This window comes from Lithobates pipiens, unplaced genomic scaffold, assembly GCF_037356315.1.
Source record: "Lithobates pipiens isolate NorthernLeopardFrog02 unplaced genomic scaffold, aLitPip1_a1.2 Scaffold_8, whole genome shotgun sequence".
Taxonomy (NCBI): Eukaryota; Metazoa; Chordata; class Amphibia; order Anura; family Ranidae; genus Lithobates; species Lithobates pipiens.
Window position 1 is genome coordinate 367570786 of NW_027507903.1, and position 18927 is coordinate 367589712.

The window sequence follows — 18927 nt, forward strand, 5'->3', positions numbered from 1 at the left end:
CCACCATCTTAGCCAACAACCTCATACAAAGGCAAATGGAAGGACCCTTCTTTGCCCTGACCAACTGAACCAGCTCCTTTATGGTGCAGATCTTTGCCTGGGGCAAAAACACCCTCTTCTGGGCTGTATCTATAACCAGACCCAAGTACTCTAATCTTCAAGCTGGCTTTAAAGAAAATTTCTCTAGGTTGAGGACCCAACCTAGGTATTCCAGGTAGTTCACTCTGGTGACCATGCTTTGGTCCAAGCGGGCTACCAACCGGTCTTTTAAGAGCAGGTCGCCTAGGTATTATTGTTATACCTTGATTCCTTAATCTGGCCAGAAGTTTTGTAAACTCCCGAGGTGCAGTAGCTAGACCGAAAGGCAAGGCTACAAACTGAAAATTACGTTTTCTACTTCGAAACACAGATATTTCTGGTGAGCGGGGAAAATGGGTACATGCAGGTATAACATCCTTGATGTCGATTGATGCCAGAAGTTCTCCTCCATGTAGGATGGAGACTACTGATCGAATTGATTCCAAGCAAATTTTCCGGAACCTGTTTAGATCTTTGAGATCTAGAATGGGTCTGACATCCCCATTTGGCTTTGGCAACATGAAAAGGTTTGAATAAATCCCAAACCCCTGCTCTTCCATGGGGACCACCATGATCTCTTTGCAACAAAAGTCGGTCTAACGCTAAAGAGAGATTTATTTTTCTCTGGATCTTTGAGGACATTTGACCTGAGGAAACGAGGCGATGGGAATTCTCGGAACTCCACTTTGTAACCTAGAGCGATTGTGGAGACCACCCATCTGTCTCGAAATTCTTGCTGCCAGACTCTTGAGAATTGCAGAAGTCTTCCCCCCACTCAAACGAGCAGGGGTCCCCCTTCATAAAGAGGCTTTAGCGTTCAGTCTTGCAGGTTTCCTCTCCCAGGATTTATTTTGTCCCTGGGGTTTTACCTGAGGTTTACCTCTTGAACCTGATGGTGGAGGCTGTCGCAACTGCCTGGAGGCTGATGCCCCTGGCACTGGAGAAAGAGCCCGTTTAAATGAGGGACGTTTTACTCTTTTTCTTAACTGGCAAAAGGGTACTTTTTCGACTTGATATATTTTCGATATATTTGTCCAAATAATCCCCAAACAGCTTTTCACTGCGAAAAAGAAAACCAGCCAGGAGCTTTTTGAATGACGCTTTGGCTGACAAACTTTTCAACCATAATGCCCTGTACACACGGTTGGACTATCCGATGGATAATGTGCTATCGGATCGTGTGTGGGCTCCATGTGACTTTTTCCGTTGGAATTTCTGACACACAAAGTTTGAGAGCTGGATCTAAAATGGATCCGGTTGCATAGCTTGCTCCAGAAAGGAATATTCCAGGGGAACTCAGCACATCTTTACACGTGACCAACACCTAAGACACTGGCGAAAAAACTGAGGTACTCCTGATAAGGGGAGGGGTTATATGGGAAATTTAACTTCCTGTCTAGGGTGTGCCAGTATCCACCACCTGAAGGTGCCATATAGCCCATACAGTAATTACTGTGGCTATGTGTCCCGTGATGTATGATAAAGAAACACATCCCTTTTTACTTACACTTTAACCAACCAGACAGTGCACACAGAATCTAGACAGGGAGATTGATTTACTAAAGAAAAATATATTGTGCAGTTGCTCTAAGGGGAAACTCTGAAATGAGAAAAAGCTCTGCCATTTCTATTATCCAATTATTTGCAAGAAAGAAAACTTTTTTTTATTTCCCTTGCATGTGACTGAGTATTCTTTGCAAAGTGAAGCTTTACCTCATTTACTAAGCTCTGGGGCAAGTGCACAGTATATTTTCCTTTAGTAAATCAACCCCATAGTGTAGACCTCTTCTGGGACACATTTACTTTACTAATGAGGTGGTTGAGGTTTTCTTTTAATTATTGTGTACATCATTGAATCAGTGGCGTTGCTATGGGGGTGCGGGCTGCAGCGGGTGACACAATGCCCGCTTCCCACGATACACATTTTACTATATTGCTTCTGCTTGCAGAGCTGCAGCGGAGCGAGCAAGGCACCCAGCAGGAGGCTGCCTGTAACACTCCATCTAAAGCTGTCCCTCAGGGATCTCCAATATCTCCGAAGGCAGCTGGAGCTGGTGGGCAGAGCTGGGTGTGTGGCTGCCTCCTCCACTCCTCCCACAGACTCCTTCACTCTGGCTGAGCCTGCAGCTGGAGGAGAAAAAAGGGTAAGAACACAGCAGCCCCCAGGTGTTTTCATCCCCGACATGCTGTAAGTTCCTGCACACTGTTTGTCTCTACATGGAGTTCTAATCTGCCCAATGCCAACAAAGCCTGCCCTATCTTATACCACCCCCAACCTGCCCTATACCACCCTATACTATCATTTACAGGGGCCGTTTGGGGGATGCACCCCGTTACTGTGCGCTGCCTGCAGGGCGCCGGGCAGGATAGACAGGGGGGGGGGGTGTGACACCATGTTTTGCCACACCAGGTGACACCAACCCTAGTGACGCCACTGCATTGAATGCTTAATGTCTGTGACAAACTTCAATTCTCTGTACAATCTCTGCACTTTGTTTTGTGTGAAAATTGCTCAATAAAATATTACCATTTAAAAAAAAAAAAAAAAAAAAAAAAGGACAGTACCAATAATGTCCTGGCTGCCCAAAAGGCACAAAGATTTGCACGTGTATCCCATTACTTATAAGCAGTTCCCGCCCAGCTGTCATTTTGGTTAAGTTACCCAGACCGGGCGTCCTAGGACATCCTTCAGGATGCACCGCTAGTGCGTGCCCCCGGGGGCACTCAGCGTAGCAACAGGACAGTCAATGAAACTGTCTTTTTACCACGTGATCGCCTGTGTTCAATCACAGCTGGTCACAACTGTAAACATACAGCTGTTACTCGCTGTACAGGAGGCTTCTCCTCACACAATCATGTGAGAACTGCGAGTTACCGGTTACAGTGATTTTTGCACACACTACTGTGCATCCACCCTCCCCCTCCAAATGAAGAGACCCTGTGAGATCAGTGGATCTGTTAGCGCAACCCAGTAGAGCAGCCCAATCAGTGTCACCTATCACAGAGCAATCATCACTGCCGCCCATCAGTGTACCTGTCACAGTTTTACTTCAGCCGCCATGTCCAAAAGATATTTTACTTCTGAGGAGGCATATAAAATCCTTAGTATGTTGGATGATGAGAGTAGCGGGGAGCTCTTACCTTCCGATTCTGATTTGGAATACGAGTCAGTAGAGAGTAGTGGATTGGGGACCGCATCGGAAAAGGAAACGGTCCCTCTCAAAGGAATAAGAAGCTCAGAAGTCCAGCCTACCACCAGCAGCTCCATACACCCCAATGGTACAAACGCCAAAGGAGCTGGACCCCAGGAAGAAAGGACCAAACCTAAAGAATCTGGGCCCAAACCTATTTTGCAGATGCCCTGGCAAACCCATTATGTCTACCTTCCAGCTAAGGGTCAGCTACAATCCCCCTTTCACAGCACAGCGAGGTGTGCAGCCCAACACTCATTTTTTTTAAATAATTTTTTTTCCCCTGAAAATTTACTGCAATACATCGTGGACCAAACAAACCTTTTTAAAGAGAAACATATTGCGACCAACCCCAATTTGTCCTATTCCAATATGTTTAATTAGCGATGTCTCAGTTTTTGGGCCTTCCGAAGAAAAATTAATTGCATGCCTACTAGTCCACCAACCACATCCATCACATGCCGATTTATTCTGCTGTCATGTCCAGGACACACTATAACATGCTCCCTGCAATTTCAAAACAACTCGCAGTGGCCCCCCCTGAGATCACCACAACCATAATAAACACCCACTAAAATTATTTTTCTAAGCGATTTTCTGAAATTTATGTCCCAGAACAAAGCATTTGTGTGGAAAAAAATCGCTTGTCCACTTCACTGGCCGGCTGCAATTCAAACAATGTATTCCCAGTAAGAGGGCCAGGTACGGATTTAAGCTAAACAAACTTTGCAAAAGAGCCACACGATGTGTACACCTTTCCCATATACGAAGACAAAAAGACATAAGACTCCCAGCACCAGCCCCGAGTGCCCAACGTACATTGGAAAAAAGCGGAAAACATTGTCTGGGACTGGGCATAGCCCATTCAAAAAAGGCGATCATATCTACCTGGACAATTATTACACCAGTTTACCCCTTTTCCCCCACCTGTACCATGAAAAGACCTTGGCCTATGGTACCACCAGAAAAAAAAACAGGAAGGGCTTCATACAAAACTTTGTGACAAAGCTACAAAGGGGAATCAGGAAGTCTGAGGAACAAGGAAGTGTTGGCCGTGAAGTGGAGGAACAAGAGAGAGGTTTATGTCCTGCCCACCATCCACAATGACGCCTTGGTGGAGATTGGCAGACAGGAAGAGGTATCATTGTAAAGCCTGAATGCATGCACAATTCTAATCAATTCATGGGGGTGGATTTAAACAACCAGATGCTACAGCCCTATCAACTAGAAAGTCCAGTTTTTGGTATAGAAAATAGGATTTTTTGTACTCACCGTAAAATCCTGGTCTGTAATTCACCGACTGACACAGCTCCTCTCTTAGCCATTGGGTTGTTATGCCACCTTTAGGGGAAGACTAGGCATAACATGTAATGAAAAACAGAACTTTTAGTTCCGCCCAAGGGGCGGTCCCTTAGGTGACAACCTCCCAGCCTGCTGTACAGCCATCAGTATGTCAACAAGCAGTATAACGTAAAGAATAATAGAAGGGGCTGGTGCTGTGTCAGTCGGTGAATTACAGAGAAAGGGATTTTACGGTGAGTAGAAAAAAATCCTATTTTCTCTTATATTCACCGACTGACTCAGCTCCTCTCTTAGCCATTGGGACATCCCCAAGCAGTGCCAAAACAAGAGGTGGGAAAACAGCATAAAAACTTCATCCACCATGGTAAGTGGGAACTAGTATAACTTCACCCACAAAAACTACAGTGTGTGGAAAAATCACCACAAAAAGCAGGGTGCTCCTCAACAGAGAGTCACTACCCTCTGGGAAAGAGTCAACAGAGAGATCTCTCTGATATTTTCAAATGGCGGTTTTTGAAGCGCCGATAACACCAGGTTCAGATCCCAAGGAGGTAGCGGTGGACGCACTGGAAGAACTACATGTCGGACTCCTTGAACAAAAGTGCTCACTTGAGTGAGATGCCAGGGGACACTGAAAAAAAAAAAAATAATAATAATTTAAAAAAAAGACAGTCAAAGCTCAAATTTGTCTTTTAATGGTGCTTAAAGCCAATTTCTGGTCTACCCCTCGCTGCAGAAACAGCAGGATCCTGGATATAGAAAAAGAGCGCAGATGCCATCCTTTCTCCTCACAAATGCAGATGTAGGCCTTCCAGGTACGATGATATATCTTTCGGGAAGAAGATTTCCATGCTGTCAGCATAGTTGGGATCACAGAGTCCGAAAGACCCCGGTTCCTTAACACCTGGCTCTCAATAGCCATGCCGTTAAAGGCAGCGATGGTAAAGCAGGATGGAGAATCGGACCTTGAGACAGAAGGTCTTCTCTTAACGGCAGTCGCCAGGGGGCGTCTGCCACCAGGCGCACCAGATCTGCCTACCAGGGATGCTGGGGCCAATCTGGGGCAATCAGAATTACTGCAATCCCCTGGGCTTCCAATCTGTGGCGCAGACGTGGTAACAGTTTTAGCGGAGGAAAGGTATAGATCAGCTGGTATTGATCCCACGGAGCCACCAGCGCGTCTGACGCATCTGCCCATGGATCCCTTGTCCTGGACACGAACCTCGGCAGCTTCCGATTGAGACAGGAAGCCAGAAGATCCATGTCTGGTATGCCTCACCTCAGGCACAGTAGCCTGAACACCTCCGGATGCAATGCCCATTCTCCTGGGTCCATCATCTGGCGGCTTAGATAGTCCGCCTGCCAGTTCTCCACTCCCAGGATGTAAATGGCCGACAGGGCCGGTACATGTCGCTCTGCCCACCGAAGTATGTGAGCGACCTCCCGTGCAGCAGCCAAGCTTCTTGTTCCTCCTTGGTGATTGACGTATGCCACAGCTGTGTCATTGTCTGACTGGATCCTGATCGATCAGACGCCCTCGCAGTCTCATCGACCATGTGGAGAGGCATAGCCTGATCGCTCTCAGTTCGAGCAGATTTAATCGGCAACTCGGATTCCTCCGTCAACCAGAGGCCCCGAGTCGACTGAACTCCCATTACTCCACCCCAGCCGGATAGGCTGGCGTCCGTCATGATCACTGTCCATTTCAGAGGTAGGAACGGCTTTCCGGACTGAAGTACCGGGACCTCAGCCACCAAATTAGGGTATCCTTGACTAACTGGCTCACCTGGATCTGACGATCCAGGGACAAGGGAGATTTGTCCCATTTTGTCAAAATCTCCTTCTGCAGGACTCTGGTGCGGAACTGGGCATATGGTACTGCCTCGAAGGAGGCCACCATGAGTCCCAGGACTCGCATGCAGAAGCGTAGCGACGACCACTTGCGGTTCATCAGGAGTTTTACTGCGGCTCTGAGAGTCTGCAGCTTGTCTGAAGGGAGAAACACTCTCGCTTTCATGGAGTCCAGCAGCAAACCTAGGTACTCCAAAACGCAGTCAGTACGATCAGCGACTTTTTTAGGTTCAACAGCCACGCAAATTCCTGCAGGGTCTGCATGGTGATCACCACATCCTCCTCTAACTCTGAGGCGCAAGATGCTCTCAGGAGGAGATCGTGTAGGTATTCCACAATCGCGATCCCGCGTTGCCGTAGCAATGCCAAAAGAGGAGCCAATAACTTGGTAAAGACTCAGGGGGGCTGATGCCAAACCAAAAGGGAGAGCCACAAACTGGTAGTGGGCTTCCCCGACTGCAAATCGCAGAAACTTTTGATGCCGGAGGCATATGGGTATGTGCAGGTACGCATCCTGGATGTCTAAGGAAGCCAGGGAGTCCCCTTGATGGAGTGCAGCGACTACTGAGTGAAATGATTCCATTCTGAACCTCTGTACTTTCACAAAGTAATTGAGGGCTTTTAGATCCAAGATTGGACATACACCTTCCTTCTTGGGAACTACAAACAGGTTTGAGTAGAACCCCTGGAAATGTTCCAATTCCGGAACAGGTACTATCACCCTATGATTCAGCAGGTCCCTTACCGCCCCCAAGAGGGCCTCCCGGCGAGCCGGGAGTACGGATATGCTGGAGGGAAAGAATCTGTTTTGCGGCCAAGAGAGGAACTCTATCTTGTATTCAGAGCAAATCAGATTGCAGACCCATAGGTCAGACAGCCAAGAGGTCCACCGAGATGCCAACTCCCGAAGGCGACCCCCCACCAAGTTGTGGGTGGGGCAAACTTTCATGCGGTAGAACTTTTGCTCACAGACTTGTTAGGCTTGCGCTTCCAGGGACGTTTTGGTCCTTCCGTGATTGTCCTGTCAGCCTGGGGACGTTTGGCCGAAGCTCCGGGTGGACGAAAAAGCCGTTTGAGCGGAAAAAAAGGGCCCTTGCCTACGGCGTGGCTCCTTAGCCTTCCTGGCCTGTGGGAGTAGTGTACTCTTACCACCTGTGGCATTTTTAATAATGTCATCCAAAGAGGCTCCAAAGAGCCGGTCGCCAAGGAAGGGTAAATCTGTCAGGACTTTCTTGGATGCCTGGTCAGCAGACCAACATTTTAACCAAATCAGGCACCACTGTTGACACTGAAGCCCTGGATAACAGGGGAAGGGTATCCAGGGCCACGTCACAAAACATACTTAAGGCCTCACACTAGTTGGCCTGCTAGTTCCACACAGACAGGATAAGCCTGTTCTCACAATTCGCGGTGCAACAGTTTAGCCCACTCAGTGTCTGCGACACAAGTGCGGATGCCAGTACTGGTCGCATGGTTGACCCCACAACTGTAAACAAGGAACGAGCCACTGCCTCTGCCTTCCTGTCCATGGGATCCTTAAATGCAGTAAGTCCCCTCTACCAGGATCATGGTTACTTTGTTTAACCTGGATACTGGGGGGTCCACAACTGGAGGTGCTGACCCCTTCTTGAGAAGGCTCTCCTCAAAAGGGATAACGCACCGCTATGTATTTGGGTAACTGAACTTGTCAAAATAAGTCAGATACGGGAACACCTTAGGTGAATGGGCTGGCTTACGGGACCCAAAAGGGACCGCTACATCAGCAGAGGGATCTGCTGGCTCCTGAATCTTCAGGGTATCACGCACAGCTGTGATAAGTGCTCCAACAAGCGATTTATCTCGCACAGACCCGGACGGGGACTCATCCTCACTATCCGAACAGTCCTGGTCGGCATCATCTGAAACGACATAGCAGGGGTCACCAGCCTCAGCAGGGCCAGAGTCTGCATCAGAGCTCTCCCCAGGGGGCCTCCATCTTGGCAACAAACTAATTGAGAGCCGCCGACAAAGCGTCCAGAGGCACTGCGCATTCCGCAGGTGAACCGGTTGCAATTGCCTGGATTTCGGGGGAAGAAACACCAGTTTCTGAAGCCATGCTGACCCTACCCTGTCTGCCACCTAAAGGAGACAGAACAGTGATGGTACCACCCTCCTAACTGATGCTGGCTGAAGGGCTCTTTCCGCAGGACTCACCACCCTGACAGGTTCTGCGCTGTCCAGCAAGTAGTGCCGTGTTCTCTGTCAGCTCCCAGGTGCAGAGGAATTCACACTGTGTCATCCAACGCTTATGGCACTGAAACCGCTCTGCAATGTACTCAGGCTCAAAGAAAATGTCCACCAAGCGTCCAAAATAAGGACATAGAGCACTGGCAAAATGCCCACCGGACTACAGGGAAGCATGCTGTTCCTAGAGACTGCTAAAAAACGTGCTCAGGCTTCGAGAAAATGGCCGCCGGGCATCCAGTATAAAGGACAAAACCACAGGGAAAATGGCTGCCAAGAAACAGGAGAGCATGCTGTCCCTTGCCCTCACCTCAGATGGCCACTGAACACTGAAAACCATGAGGGACAGTGACAGAACATGGCGGTGATCAGCGCTGCACAGGTCACAAACACAGCCTCACAGGCACCCCCAGGGAGAGAAAAAAAAAAAAAAAAAAACACACCTCAGGGCACAGTCAGCCAGCGCAGCTCCCCCAGGTGAGAGCCCCCCGGTGAGCCCCTGTACATGACACACATCGCTCAGCAGCCACATGCAGCATCCCCCAACAGGGGGGGATAGGGACAGGGAGAGAATAGAGGGAGGTGAGGGACCCCCGAATCGACCTCCCAGGGAATGCCCAGCTGCTCAGCCCCACTGAGGCAGGGAGAGCTGTACTTACCAGTTCTGAAGAGCTGGGAGACATTCCATCACAGACCCACTCTCTGATCAGTACGGGGTGGCTGTTGGCCTTGTCACAATGTGACGCAGACATCAGTAGCCCAGTCATATGTGTGCCCCGGAGCATAAAAGCTCACCGACCACCTCTGGAGCTGAGGTATGTTGTGGCCGGCCCAGCACGTAGCTCTGTCCTGCACACGCTCGCTGGCCAGGCTGGGGAGACTACAAGGATAAGGGTATCCAGCCTGTCACCCAGACGGCTGTTGATAGAAGATCACAGAATCTTTCATCTTGCGCAAAAAGCAAAGCTTCTGCAGAAAAAAAAACACGGACCGATGAGCCCGTCAGGGTTCCTAGGTCCTTCTTCACTAGACAAAATAAAACTGATGGCTGCATGGCAGGCTGGGGGGTTGTTACCTAAGAGATTGCCCCTTGGGCGGAACTAAAAGTTCTGTGTTTTTCATAAAATGTTATACCTAGCCTTTTCCTAAAGGTGGTGTAACAACCCAATGGCTAAGAGAGGAGCTGTGGCAGTCGGTGAATATAAGAGTTACATTTTATCACTTCCATGTATAATTCGTACATCATCAAAAGTCAACAGAAAGACCCAGCACTTTCCTCAAATATATTGAAGAAATTGTCACTGCCCTAAGCGAGGATCTCCCTCAGGAAGCATTTGTTCCAATTGTGTGAGTCGACTTCATGAGCAACATTTTCCCAAAAACATTCCCCCCACAGAATCAGGAAGAAGACGCCAAAAGAAATGTGTATGCAGCAGAGGAGTTAGAAGAGACACCAGTTATCAATGTCCTTCCCAACAAGACCTATGCATCGGAGAATGCTTCAGATGTTATGACACATTCCTAAGATATTAGTTCTATACATTCTATTACATGCTATATGTTAGAAATATGAAGAGCCTTCAAAAATGCAATAGGCTGTCAGGAAATTATAGGTGTAATTTATGTCCCTAGAACACCTGGTGGCTCTCCTTAACGATAGAGTTACCCTTTAAACATATGTTTGTTTTTTTAGTCCCTGATAGTGTTACTCTTTAAAGAGGGATTCCACCTACAAAAAAAATATTAAAAGCCAGCAGCTATAAATACTACAGCTGCTGACTTTTAATAAATGGACACTCACCTGTCCCGGGTTCCAGCGATGCCGGCAGCCGAGGCCGATCGATCGCTCGGCTCTCGGCTGCTGCCGCCACCATTCTAGGTGAGGGAATCAGGAAGTGAAGCGAATCGGCTTCACTTCCCAGTTCCCTACTGCGCATGCGCGAGTCGCGCAGCGCAATAGGAATTGTCCGTGCTGTCTCTGAGACCCGTGTGTCCCAGCAGACAGCGCGGCAGGACAGTAAATGGCGTAGACTCCCACGGGAGTCTATGCATGGAAGTGGGTGTAAATACCTGTCTTTGACAGGCATCTCTACCCCCCTCCCCCCTGAAAGGTGCCAATTGTGACACCGGAGGGGGGGAGGGTTCCGATCAGCGGAAGTTCCACTTTAGGGTGGAACCCCGCTTTAAGTTTCTCAGTTTTGCTTTGTTTCTCATCCTCTCATTCTACGAGGAAGTGAACTGCCATCTGGACAGGGATATGCCAATGGATGTGGTGTATGGATTTTGCAAAAGCATTTGATACAGTCCCCCACAAACACTTAATCTACAAACTGAGATCCGTAGGTTTGTTATTGGATAGAGAAGGGGGGGTTTCCAAGGGTAGTGATAAATAACATGTACCCAGAATGGTCTAGAGTGGTTAGTGGGGTACCCCAAGGCTCTGTCCTAGGACCGATTCTGTTTAACCTATTTATAAATGATATAGAGGGTAAATAGCTCAATCTCAGTGTTTGCCGGTGACACAAAAATAAGCAGGGCGCCAACTTTACAGAAGGATATAAAAACTTTAAAAGAGGACCTGAATAAATGGAGTAGGCTACCAGCAAGCAAAGCCAGCAGAATGGTAGCACGCAATCAAAAGGGAATTTACTCCAGAGATAAAATGATAATCCTGCCACTTTATAGAAAACCGATTCAGCGGCATCTGGAGTATTCCATCCAGTTCTGGTCACCAATCCTCAGAAAGAATGTGCTGGAACTATAGAGAGTCCAGAGAAGGACAACTAAATAAATATGGGGGCTGGAGGACCTCAACTATGAGGAACAACTACAAGTGTTAAATGTATTCTCCCTGTAGAAGAGATGCTTGAGAGGAGATATGCAATATACAAATATCTCAATGGGGATCCCAGCCCAAGAATGAAACTTTTCAGCCCCGTTATGGATTAGGGAATACACATTGGTTGATACAGTTCTTCATGTGAATTTACGGAAAGATCCATGGGAAGCACTTTTACATAAACCCAACGCTGATGTTACCCGTCGGGTCCTGGAAAACCCCTTTTCCTAGTTTCTAAGAGGTTAAAAAACAGGTACATGGCATACTCATCATTGAAAGATTGACGGCAATCCTTGACGACAAGTATGACCAATTCCAACAGACTTGGCAACACTGAATATACCATTTCCCGCCTTCTCAAATGACCTCCCGATTTCTAAAATTGTGAAGTTCTAAGTAGTCCTGCCTCAAACCCCTGGGATCTCAGATTCTCTCCTTTCCCAATCCCTCCCTCTTCCTTTCCCTCCATCTTTTCTTTCTTCTCTGTTTCTTGTCTCTATGTGCTTCCTACTTTGTTGCGCTCCAGTAGGCTGCGATTGAACAGTGAAGGCTATGGCTGATATCATTTTTGGCTGTTATAATTTCTCAGAGAAAAGCTAGAACAATGGCTAGTGTTTTAGATGAGTTATGCATGAACATACTAAAAATGTGTACTCCTTGAATAAATGTGTATTAATTTTACTGGTTGAAGGGCCATATTATACCTGCCCACTTGCTTGCCTATATAAGTTTGAAAACCATGAATAAAGCTTGGAATAGATTTTGTAATACAACGGTGTATGTTCAAATCTGTGCCCGTGTAAGCATCCCAACACATGCGGTATTACCATACTCAGGAGTAGCAGAATGTATTTTGGGGTGCCATTTTTGCTATGTACATGCTATGTGTTCTAAATATCATAAATTGATAATTTTGTGTAAAAAAAAAAAAGTTTTCATTTTCGTTCTACATTTTCCAAAAAAAGCCTCATAGTATATACGTTGGGGTGTCGGATTTACAAAATGGGGCAATTTTGTGGGCGTTTCCATTGTCTTGGCGCTCTAGGGCCTTCAAAAGTGTGCTAGGTAGTCAGGAAATTAGATGTGCAATTTATGCTCCTAGAACACCTGAAGGTGCTACTTGGATGTTGGCTCTCTGTATGTGGCCAGTAGGGATGAGCCGAACACACCCCCTGTTTGGTTTGCATCCAGAAAATGCGAACAGGCAAAAAATTTGTTTGAACACGCAACCACCATTAAAGTCTATGGGACATGAACATGAATAATCAAAAGTGCTAATTTGAAAGGCTTATGTGCATGGTAAGTGTTTGGGGACCTGGGTCCTGCCCATGTATCAATGCAAAAAAAAAAAAAAAAGATTTAAAAACGGCCGTTTTTTCGGGAGCAGTTATTTTAATACTGCTTAAAGTGAAACAATAAAAGTGTAATATTCCTTTAAATTTCATACCTGGGGTGGTGTCTATAGTATGCCTGTAAAGGGCATGCCTGTGAAGACTGTTTCTCGTGTTTAGAACAGTATGACAGCAAAATGAAATTTCTAAAGGAAAAAAGGTTATTTAAAACTACTCGCAGCTATAATGAATTGTCGGTCCGACAATACACATAAAAGTTCATTGATAAAAATGGCATGGAATTTCCCCACAGGGGAACCCCGAACCAAAATTATACAAACAAAATGCATGGGGGTCCCCCTAAATTCCATACCAGGCCCTTCAGGTCTGGTATGGATATTAAGGAGAACCGTACCAGGTCACATGAAGAGGTCGACCGATATTTGGATTTTTTTTAAATTAATCGGCATCGGCCGATTGTGCTGATATAAAAGGCCGATTATAACTTCAGCGCGACTTGCAAATGAGTTCTGTAATAGAAGTCAATGCAAGTTGCCTGAAGTCTTCTGTGGAGCGACTTCTCCTCTTGGGGAGTCTGCCAAGAAAAGACCAAAGAAACAATGTTTATACTCATCAATGAACTGAATGTGTGTGTAGGAGTTCTCAGTTTAACCATTTGAAGACAATCTTTTCTGACACTTATTGCTTACAAGTAAAAACCCTGTATTTTCTACTAGAACATCACGTAGAAAATGATGATATTTTTTAGCAGAGACCCTAGGGAAAAAAAACGCCCCAGTGTGAAAGGTGTCTAACTGTTCGAGTTTATGACATGAAAGGGAGAAAAAAAAAAAAATAATAAAATCGGCCTAACATATTGGCCCCCAAAAAAAAAAAAAAATCGAAAAAATAAATAAATAAAAATCGCCATCATGTATCGGCTGCCGCGATTTCTAAATATCGGCATCGGCCAAGAAAAAAACATATCGGTCGACCTCTAGTCACATGCCCTCAACATTTGGAGGGTGCTTTGGGGTAGCGCCCTCCCCCCCAAAGCACCTTGTCCCCATGTTGATGGGGAAAAGGGCCTCATTCCCACAACCCTGGGATCAGTGGGAATCTCCTCCCCACCTCTCTGATGCAGATTGGCCAATCAGGTATGACTGACGGGGACCCTCCCTGGGAATGGGTGTATATAGTAGCCTTGGAGCAGCCGATGGTTCATTCACAAGGAAGCACACTGATCCCACACACAGGTTGCCCTCTTCGCTGGGAGATCAACCATCCTCTCTTGGGATGTTTTTTCCTACCCTCCACTTGGTTTTACTTCACATACACACCCTCATGTAGTTCCCTTGTGGGAACACAGATATTTTGCCACATTATTTTTGCACTTTCACACATTTCATGAATCCCTTTTTGACACATTTTTCCAGGAGCACTATGCACTGTCCGTGCACACATAGCATATTAGATCATGCTGTGACCATCGTGTTGGGCTCCGTGCACTGTTCTCCATTCTTGGAGGGTTCCCCCATCTCAATCCCAGGGGAGACATCATGCCTGTTACCACTGTTTTCCTTGGCGGATACCGCACCTGGCCTTGAGGCTGTGTAGTAAGTATCCCAATTTATCTCCACCTTGTTGGGATATAATCTCTCTGTCCTCCCTTAATCTAAGGGCATTATCGTTAACCCCAGTCCATTTATTTTACAGTATATTACTTCATAACACTCCTGATGAATGGCTGTAATACCAGGAAACGCGTTGAGTGCCACTAGATGCCCAAAGTTATCTGTTCCTATAAGATATGCTTTTTAACCCATTTATCTTATCATGTATATTTATTATGTCTAATTCATATTTGTATTGCATGCTATGTAGCAGCATATTTAGTTTAAGTCATGTGACTACCTATTTGATACATTGAATGTAACAACAAATCATGTACTGTAACAACAAATCATGTACTGTAACTTCAACTCTATGTTGTTTTCATCCATATCTGACATGGCGGTCGCCTCATTTAAAGTCCCACAACTCTCCTTTTCTATAAATGTGTTAATATGACAATTTTGTGTAAGAATTGTGGGAAATTCAACTTCAAAAACCTCACCATGCCTCTTACTAAATACCTTGGATTGTCCATCTTCCAAAAAGGGGTCATTTGGGGGTATTTGTACTGTCCTGACATTTCACGGCCTCAAGAAATGAGATAGACAGTCAGTACATCAGGACTGATAAATTGTCAATGATACTTAGCATAGTTTGTAGACTCTAACTTTCAAACAGACTAAATAATATACACTAATTTGGGTTACTTTTACCAAAGATACGTAATAGTATTCATTTTGAGCCACATTTATAAAGAAAAACTATTTATTTGCAACATTTTATAAAATAGAAACTAAAAAAAGTGTTTTTTTTCTCAAGATTTTCGCTCTTTTCCAGTGGTGATTATCACCAAAAGACTGCTCTATTTGTGTGAAGAAAAAAAAATTATAAAAATTTGTTTGGGTACAGTGTAGCATGACTGATTAATTGAGAGCACTGAAAGCTGAAAATTGGTCTGGGCAGGAAGGGGGTAAAAGTGCCCTGTATTTAAGTGGTAAAGCATCCCTGTTCTCAACACACACCGTTTCCTCAGCAATGTGCACATCACCATAGGGTTTGCATTACTTCTGTCACACATTTCGTTTAGACGTCAGCAAATATCTCGGAATTGTACCTTTTGTAAATAGAGCTCCTAAATATCAGCATAAAATAAACCGCATACACAGAAACACATGTACATATATCGTTAGATATATATTTTTGCTACATCAGATCATAGAGATCGAGTCTATAGGTTTTTCTTTAATTTGATCAATGTATGGCTTTTTTTTTTTTTTTTTTTTTTTTTTTTTAGGAAGGAAGGAAGCAGGATTTATTTTTATTTTTTTTTGCCTTTTTAGCAGTTAAAGCCCAAATATCGGGTTAAAGTCCAGTGCCCCCCTTCCCCCCATCTCCCTACAAGGGTAAAAGCGACTGGTTCCCTGAAGCTTCCCCTCTGAAGCATTCTGGGCAATGGTCCAAAGCTTTCTTCTTCACATACAATGTGGACTAATAGTCCAAGGGACTGCTCACAGCCCAGAACATTAGGAAGAAGCGGAGAGCACCAGAGAATGTCGGTGCAAGGAATACAATAATACAGTCTTTCCTCTACCCTCTAAAGGGCTCCATCTCAAGAATTTTTACAGGAACTGGGGTTTAAAGTGGTAGTAAACTTTGTTTATGTTTTACCTACAGGTAACCCTATGATAAAGCTTACCTGTAGGTACTGTAAATGTACTTGTATAGCAGCTGGTTAGGTCACCGGCGCATGCGCTCGGCTTACCCATGCCATTCCTTCAGAGCTCTGTGTCATAAACCATGGCGCCTATGTGCAACGTCCTCGTGGCTCGGTCATCCAAGCCGCCGGAGCCCGCAAACCCGGAAGAAGGACCGAGTGAAGATGGAAGCCCTGTTAGCGATGACAGCGGCTTAGTTTTAAGGCAAGTTTCACATAATGTGCTAGCATAGGATACATACTAGCACATTATGCCATTAAAGCGGGAGTACCGCAATTTTGTTTTTTTTTAAAGTCAGCAGCTACAAATACTGCGGCTGCTGACTTTTAAAATAAGAACACTCACCTGTCTCAGGGTCCAGCGATGTCGGCAACCAAGGCCGAACCATCCCTCGGTCCTTGGATGCTGCCGCCATCTTCGGTAAGGGAATCAGGAAATGAAGCCTTGAGGCTTCACTTCCTGACTCCCTACAGCGCATGCGCGAGTTGCGCTGCACAATCCGAATGCTCCCTGCTGTCTCTGGGACCCGTGTGTGTCCCAGCAGACAGCGCAAAGGGAACAGGAAGAGGTGTAGACTTTCGTGGGAGTCAACGCCCGGAAGTGGGTGCAAATACCTGCCTTAGGTATCTGCACCCCCCCCCCTTGAAAGGTGCCAAATGTGACACCAGAGGGGGGGGTTACGAAAAGCGGAGATTTCATTTTTGCGTGAGCCTCCGCATTAACTTGCAGAGGGGAATTCGTTTTTCACAGTTTACTACCACTTTAAAGTATTCCAGATATCAAGAAATGGTTTTAGGCAATACCTTTGACGCATCTAATCTCCTTAAAATTATTTAAAACCCACACCTTTCTTCCAGCAGCTTTGTTTCGGATTCCATTTGATCCAATTTAGATTTTAGTGAAACTACAGTATCATTCTTCTTTTTTAAGGCAGTTTCTGCTTCCTAAACAAAAAAAACAAAAAAAGTGTTATTTGGCACATGGAACATTACTTTGGTGTGTGATTGTTTGCATCATACAAAACAAATGACTTTGGAGGCACTTAGCTGAGTGAGACTGCGAAAAGGTGACGGCCCTGCGCTTTATATAGATTTAATCTTTTTTGTTCAGGGTGGATCGAAGCAGCTATGTTGCATTTTCAATACAGGTACTGCAAAGTGCATAACCTCTTTAGTTATTGGAAAGCTTCTCCTATAAAGGAAGACATTTTGTTTTTTTTATCAAGGCATACTTACTTTGACTTTTTGGCACGTTTGAAGATTAATAGATTTTACATCATCCAACTGTTTCCGTAGAATTATTAGAGTATCTTGTTTTTCATGGATATCTTTTTCAAGCAGTTTCATGGCCATTTCCATTTCTGTCTTTATTGCAAGCTGAAGTTCGAGTTCTTTTTCTTGCTCCTAACAAAATCAGGAAAAATCATTATAATTTTTAATATAGGCATACAGTTTTTCAGTATATTACACTATTTAAAAAAAAAAAAAAAAAAAAGATTGCAAAGTTGGATATCCTCCAGCTGTATACTGAATTCTGCTAACATGGGATGCCTACTGGGCAGCTCTACATACTGTACCTAGAGTTCCAGGTTTTATATATTGCATAACTGCTAGTTTAATTTGCAATAGAGATGACTGAAAATGCTTGCAACACACATTAATTGCAAACAAAAAAACTTTAGTACATTAAGTTCACCAATGAATTAGCACCCAAGCTTTATTCTGAAGAAGGAGAATGACCCATTGATTCCCAAGGGCAAATGTTCAGTGCCTTGCAAAAGTATTCTATCCCCCCCCCCCCCCTTTGGATTTTTACCTATTTTGTTACATTACAGCCTTTGGTTCAATGTTTTTTTTTAATCTGAGTTATATGTGATGGATCAGAACACAATAGTAAGTTGGTGAAGTAAAATTTGAAAAAAATAGGATTTTTTGTACTCTCCTTTTCTCTGTAATTCACCAACCAACACAGCTCCTCTCAAACAAATGGGTTGTTAGCCTTATTACTAGAATACTAGGCATAGTTGTAACACACCACTCAACTCTTAGTTCCGCCCAGGAGGCGACCCCCTGGGGCTACAACCCTCCCGTCTGCCACACAGACCTCAGTATGTCAAAAAGCAATATAACAAAGATAAAAAGGAGGGACGGGTGCTGTGTCAGTCGGTGAATTACAGAGAAAAGCATTTTACGTTGAGTACAAAAAATCCTATTTTCTCTTACGTTCACCGACCGACAGCTCCTCTCTGTAACAAATGGGACGTCCCCAAGCAGAGCAAAACGAGGGGTGGGAAAACCGCATAGAAACTTCATCCACCATGGCAAGTGGGAACTAGTGAAACTTTACCCACAAAAACGTGCGTGGAAAAAAGCCACCACAAAAACCAGGGTACCCTCAACAGGAGCGACTACCCATAAACGCACAAAAAACTGCGGAATGTAATTCAAAAGCACATTAACTTAACAGTACTGTGTTTTTTCGAAAAACCAGGAAAAAAAGGATTATTATATATATATTCAATTGCAACTATACGGCTGGCTGCAAAACTTTGCGGCCAAAACAGGCATCAGCCGATGCACTAACGTTTACCTTGTAGAACTTGGTAAAAGTGTGGACAGACAACTAGGTGGGCGCTTTACACACCTGAGCGACCAACGCTTGGTGTCGGAAGGCCCAAGATGTTCCGATTGCCTTTGTGGAGTGGGCCGTGACCGGAAAGGGGGGCACGTGCCCCTTCAAAGCTTAGGCTTGTACTACAATCTGTCTGATCCACCTAGAAATGG

At 45.3% G+C, this 18927-nt stretch overlaps 1 protein-coding gene across 4 annotated transcripts in view; it reads right to left on the reverse strand.

The window, feature by feature from the left end:
* RUFY1 (RUN and FYVE domain containing 1) overlaps nt 1–18927 on the reverse strand; it is a 341668-nt gene that overhangs the window by 52863 nt on the left and 269878 nt on the right. For all 4 annotated transcript variants that reach the window (XM_077473522.1, XM_077473519.1, XM_077473520.1 and 1 more), the window contains 2 exons: nt 17380–17547; nt 16991–17088 (listed from right to left, as the gene is read on the reverse strand). In XM_077473522.1, coding sequence (XP_077329648.1) covers nt 16991–17088; nt 17380–17547 — 266 coding nt within the window. The remainder of the gene's footprint in view (nt 1–16990; nt 17089–17379; nt 17548–18927) is intronic.